This window comes from Semicossyphus pulcher, unplaced genomic scaffold (assembly GCF_022749685.1).
Source record: "Semicossyphus pulcher isolate SPU_LCO1_2020_fin unplaced genomic scaffold, fSemPul1.0.p SCAF_4, whole genome shotgun sequence".
Classification (NCBI taxonomy): Eukaryota; Metazoa; Chordata; class Actinopteri; order Labriformes; family Labridae; genus Semicossyphus; species Semicossyphus pulcher.
In genome coordinates this window covers 13,626,403-13,632,764 of record NW_027211715.1, presented here as the reverse complement: position 1 = coordinate 13,632,764, position 6,362 = coordinate 13,626,403, and the positions used below count along the sequence as shown (strand labels likewise).

Here is a 6,362-nt window from a genome sequence, read left to right as displayed (position 1 = left end):
ATTTTTGTGTTATATTTCTTTCAACTAATCAGAATTGTATGCAGCACTAAACCCAGGATGCAGCAACATTGTCCTTAAAGCAAACTTGTGTTGGTGGAATATTTGCATCAGGTCAGGCGAGGCCTGGCATACATTGACTAAGTCCTTGCACACAATACATTGCAAGATGTAAGCAAGCAAGGGTAGTTTAATGTAGGTTGCTAGCATGGAGACTGACAATTTTAAACTCCCATTCAAACTGTTTTAAGGGAGGGATCAGACATTCATTATGTTTTTTACTGTATGTTATTATATGTGTCACTTTGTGCTCCCTTGTATTTTTCTGTACAGTTGTGCCCTTCTAGAAACATGTAATGTAGAAATGATGCCAGCGAACTAGTCCACTAAAATGTACCCATAAAAATAAACAATAAATGCAAATTAGAATATTCCTAATGCAATTGTAGCAGTGAAATCTAAAATATTGTACGTAGATAACTAAAACACTTGTGTGTTGTACAGCGTAAGAACTCGATGAATCTATCTGCCTCATTCTCCTCTCTGTTCTTCTCCATGTAAAACTATCTCTCACTGGATATTACAAGTGCCAGTGTCAGTTATGATTGTTCAATTCTCCGGGCCACCGACAACTCCAGAGCTCATTACTCAACAGCTTTCATGAGAAGCATAAAGGACAGAGTGGTGACAAGTCTTTGTTTCCTGACGGGGATTGGACAGGCATGAAAGACAGGACCGCTGCGCGCTCCGACATATTTCTACAACCCTCGTCAGTTTGCCTCTGACAGATTTAATACCACCGAGTGAAAAAACGGATCCACATTCCTTTTCACTGACTTTCTACACCCACTCACACATGTGCACACACATGGGGTATTAATGCATTAGCATTCAGAAGAAGCTCCTGTGCTTCATATAAATACACATTACCTCATCCATAAACAGCACAGCAGTCTCACTTAGTCATTCTCACTGAAGCCTGCAGCCCCGAGCTCCATAATGAGAGGCCTTCCTCGACAGCTGATTATAGTCTGATCACACCTGTTTATGGCCTTCATGACTAAATCGAATCCAGTTGGGAACCAATAAACAGAATTAACAGCGTGCATTCATCTTAGAGGCACAGCACTAATTGCATGTAATGTGCATGCAACACAGCTAGGTGGCCTAATGAGTAGGGACTCTCATTTACCAGATGTTTTAGCAAGCAGCTACCCTGCAGATGTGTCCTTGACCAAGACACCCAAGGACAAAACCACGACTAGATCCAGGGTCATTTTACTCAGCCATTAATAAAATCAGAAACTTTAGATGTATGTTAAAAAAAGTTGATTTGAAAAGTGCTGTAGAAATGTCTCTGTGTTCCTAAACCAGTTTTCTGGCTAGAAGGGGGCTATGGACCAAGCTGTAGCCTACAGCTGTCTCCCAATCCACAGGCTGCAGCCTTCGAAGGAGGCGGTCCACGGAGGATGCTCCATTCACAGCCTGCGTAGACCGTTAAAGCCGAACTGAAATGAGACGGCCTGGTCTACCCTTGCGTCACCAAACGCCGCTCCTGTCGCCTAGCAGCAGGTAGCTAGCGGGCTAACTAGCTACCATAAGTAACGTCGAGTAAGTTAACCTATTATTTGAAAGATAATTTGTTTCAAGGACTCTTTCGTTTTCTTTAATATGTGTAACGCTAACTATTCGATTGAGTTGAAACCAAAAACTTTTACATTTAATAGCATATTCCTCGGCTGCGTAAAAGTCTGCCAATTCGTTTGAATTGCCGCGCAATGCATCTCGGGATATAATAGGCCACGAAGGATGCACCCGATGGATCCTTCATGGCTCGGGAAATGGAGGACAAATTTGTCAGCCATGTCTGAAGGAGCTTTCGAATTGGGACAGCCTTCAACGCTAATGTTCTTGTTTAAACATCCAAAAGGAAGGCGCAACTAGCAATCACCTAGACTCATCTTTTTACAGTTTGTGAATGTTGGTCCATTAACACTCTGCTTATACCTCTGTTTTGGTCTCCACCAACTCCTGAACAGTAGTTTAGCTGGTAGTTTGCTAAGCAGCTAGCTTACAGTGTGTTTATCTGTCCTTTTTCATTGAGAACAGCATTTGACTTGCTAGCAGAGTGTTAGCTTGTTGGGTTTTTCCCTCCAAGTGACCCAATTCCCTTGCATGTGGTCATCACTGATATAAGATTTACTGATCAGGGCAGCTACAGGCCAAGGAAAACAAAACACAAGAAACCGAACCGTCCCTTTAAAATAACATTTTTATTTGACAACTAGGACTGTCTTGGCCTTTTGTAACAGCTAATGATGTAACCGAAACAAAGGTTAAACAGAAGTGCAGGCTGACCAAACCAACCAAAAACACAGAAACAGAAAATCAAAAATGGCCAGCCTGCACTTATTTATCTCAGCAGCACGCTTTGTAGAAAGTTTAACAGAACACAGTAAAAGCATCAGAACATGAACATTAAAAAAGTTTGAAGAAGAAAAAAGATTCCAGTGGTGGACGTCCAGGAGAATTCATCTTCTGTTGCCGACTGTGGAAAAAGAAATTTATGTCTTTTGCAAAGTAATCAGAAAACAGTGTAATGCTACAGCTTGTACGAGTAGACTGACACAGAAACTCCTCATGCCATTTCCCCAAGAGACATGACAGAAACCACAGTTTCTAAATATTACCCTTCTACTGTAGCTCAACGGCACATTTGGCTATGGTGTAGCCTGATCTACACAACTGAGATGTTAACATTAAATCACATTAACGATCTATAAAGTACAAAACAAGAGAACAGATTCAACGTACATATCTGAAAATGAGGAGCGGCCGCACCGGCTCTTATGTTTCCCATGTGTTACAATTCTATGAGAGAGTCTGTGCCAGGGTAGTCTGGAAGGTTGAGCTCGTATTTTTTCTGGATGTCATAGGGCAGGAAGCGTCCGGCCAAGAAATGCTTCCCCGAGAAACTCATGGCACACTTTTTTGGAGCTGTAAGTGAGATGAGAACTTCGGGGCTAATCCCATCCTGACTTGGTTCTTCTACGTCCCAACCTGAGGAAGACAGACAGGAGGGAGAGAAAAAGAGGCCTTTAAGGAGAGGAGGATTGTGATATTTCTTTGCCTGTTGGACTCAAACTCAGCAGGTAGTGTATTCGGGGTATGATGAGCTCACACTGAGCTGACTGTAGCGTTAGATTTATCCTCCACGTGTGCCTCCAGACTTGGAAAACTCCTGCCTGGGAGCCAAGGCTCCTGGGGAGCTGCCTGGAGGCCCATTTATCATGTTTTTGAGCCTCCACCCTGATATCTACACTTTGTATCAACACTTACCTGAGGGCACATCCACACTAGCAATGGGGGTCTTGACTTGCTTCAGGGTCACCAGGATACCAGAGTAGGGCTCCTTAATGTTGGCACAGTCTGACTCTGGGCCCAGCATGGCATCAATCACTAGGTTGTAGGCATCGTTTATGAGCTGCACCTGAACACAACAGACCTCAGCATTAATAGATGAGGAGGTAACTTAATGTACACAATTGTCCACTGGAGCAACTTCAGTGGCCAACACAATCAACCCCTCAGATGGTTCGTAAGAAGTGTGAGTGGTCGTAGGAAAGCAAATCCAACAATCAGAAAGGTTTAGACAGGCAGACATTTAATTTTCTTTCAAGCAGGTCACAAAAACAAAAACATGTTTATTACCTTTTTCCTTAATTTAAAGCAATAGCTTAGCATTTTTGAAATTACACCAACCTGCTCTCTTGAACAGCCCTCATGTCTGTTCATTCAAGCTTCAACCAGAAGTTGATTAGTAAACTTCAGCATGAAGACTGGAAACAGGAAGTAAATGTCATTTTTAAATACATCTACCTCCCAGGCTCACAACTGTATGATTTGGGGTAGATGGTAGCTCAGTCTGTAGGGACTTGGCTTGGGAACACTAGGGTGGTTGGTTCAAGTCCCCGGTATGGACCAACCATGGAATTGGTGCTGGAGAGATGCCAGTTCTCTTCCTGGGCTCCGTCGAGGCGGCCTTGAGCAAGGCACCAAATCCCCCCACTGCTCGGGGCGCATGTCCATGTGCAGTCCCCTCACTCTGACATCTCTCCATTAGTGCATGTCCATAGGGTTCTGTTTGTGCATGTGTGTAGCATGTTTTACTATCAGAGTGAAAAAATTGAATTTCCCCTAGGGAATTAATAAAGTTTATGTTCTTCTTCTTTACTTGTTGCATTGTATCAGTTGTGAGGTAGTCTCGAGAGACTCCAGGAAGTAACTGGTCCAGATCAAGAAATAGTCTTGCACATAACCCCACTAAATCGGTGAATTGTCTTCTTTGTCCTTCAGTTTTTGTACAAATTCAACTAATGATTGTTGCATGTTAATTAGAGTTTGTTTAATGCTTGTTGGTAAATGTTGTTTCTTTTGGACAGACCTACACGAGCATTTCCACCTGTTTCTGGTCTTTGTGCTAAGCAAGGCTTACCTGCTCTTGGCCTTTGCTGCATATTTATTGTCCAGACATGTGCGCGTATACAGATCTTTCCTTCTAACTCACAAGAAGGCAAGACATTTCCCAAAATGTCGAACTACTATCAAAGCAACTTTCACTTTTACAAGTTAAAGTGATAAACTCCAAGATCTTCGGTAACTGGCGTTAAACGGTAATTGCGGGAGCACACTTCCCAGATATTTAAACAGTGAGTATGTGTGACGTCCACGGTTGGCTCCGGTTGTAACACTTGATTTTCCTCGCTGACAGTCGCTGTCCTTTTAAGACTGTTTGCCTTCATCTGAGCGTCGAATTTGTTTCTTTGTCTTTTGATTGTCACTTATTTTGAAGTTGTATCCGTAGTCATCGATCTTTTCTTTGTTTGTTCACCCATAGTAGATTACTGTTTACTCGCAACCCTTGCAGAGACCGGAAAAGCAGCCGCTTAGCTCCGCCTACCCTCTCTGGCAGACCAACCACTGCTGGGTGACGGAAAACGCGTCACTACCTGGGCACTGCTTATGATTTTTAAAGTTGCCACAGATAACCAGTCCGTAACAATACTAAATACTGCATGCAAAGGCTTTCATCAGTGGGCCATAGGCTCAATCATCATTGTGTTACCTCATTCGGCAATAGATAGTGACTTAACAGAAAATCTTCAAGATTATCACTTTAATCAACGTTGTACATTAAATGAGAGATTTTAATGCATCAGTCTAAAAAAGTAAGTATAACATCTGTAAAGATGCTGCTGACCTCTGTGGGCAGATAGGAGAGGAAGGGGATGTCCATCTTCTCACACTGAACTGTAAAGTCCTGGTGTAGACTCTGAGAGGAGCGTTTAGGGTGGTAGATGGTGGGCTCATATTCCTGTGTAAGGGGGGCAACAGATAAAACAACAGAGAAGAGGTGGGGGGTTGGGGTGGGGGGTTGGGGTCGAGATGAGGCAACAGAGAGAATAACAGGGAGAAGGTGGGTGGTAGGGGGGAGAAATAGAAAAAAGAGAAAAGGTTACATAACATCGACCCGAAAGCTGACAATTTCAGCCACTACTGACATGATTGAGTGTATGACGCATCAAGGTACATTTGGCCTTCCGTCCAGGAGAAGTGAAAGTACATTTGACTGGTGATCAGAGGTTTTGATTTTACCGTCTGCTTCCTGAAAGAACACTTCCCTCATAAACTGGAAGCAGAGCGGAGTAGAAATCCAGACAGCAGCCGACTGAAAGGTCTGTGATAGTCAGCAGGAAGTACCTGTGATCTGTGACCTTTACACAGTCCCACAGGTACATCTTAAAACCCAGTAACTGTCAGTAGTGTGTATGCGATTGTAAGTTTGATCAGAGGAAATGTTCAGGTAATCTGAACTCAAAACTAAGACGATTTTTCTCAGTTTTTCCAAATGTCTCCAAAGGTATTAATCCATGTGTGTTTGTGTTTTGCGTTTATACAATCCTCCAACATTCCAATACAATGAAGGTGAAAGGAAATCATGAGTAACATTCATCCAGAACAATGAGCAATTACTCTGGTTAATCACAAATGGAACACAGCGTTGTGGTTGGTTTTATTGGGACTATTTCTTCAGTAGTCCAAATAACACTTTTAATTAGGTTGCAGCGGAGCACGGTACGGTTGGTCTGTTGGTTTGACATTTGGTCCACCACTTTGGTACACACTGATATATCTGAATAACTGTTGAATGGATTGCCGTGATGTATTGTGCAGACATTCATGGTCCCCACAGTATGATCACTTATGACTATAGTAATCCCTTAATTTTTCATCCTACACAATCATGAGGACCACATTTGTACATTTTAGTGAAAATTCTTAACAACTATGGGACATACTGCCAT

The 6,362-nt window shown here is 42.7% G+C and overlaps 1 protein-coding gene across 1 annotated transcript in view; it reads right to left on the bottom strand.

Moving 5' to 3' along the window:
* Positions 1 to 2,258: 2,258 nt before the first annotated feature.
* Positions 2,259 to 6,362, bottom strand: part of yjefn3 (YjeF N-terminal domain containing 3) — a 61,280-nt gene continuing 57,176 nt past the window's right edge. Inside the window, exons 4-6 of the mRNA XM_069680222.1 lie at positions 5,258 to 5,371; positions 3,337 to 3,487; positions 2,259 to 3,057 (exon numbers count right to left, since the gene is read on the bottom strand). Of these exons, the coding sequence (XP_069536323.1) occupies positions 2,861 to 3,057; positions 3,337 to 3,487; positions 5,258 to 5,371 (462 nt within the window). The 3' untranslated portion in view covers positions 2,259 to 2,860. The remainder of the gene's footprint in view (positions 3,058 to 3,336; positions 3,488 to 5,257; positions 5,372 to 6,362) is intronic.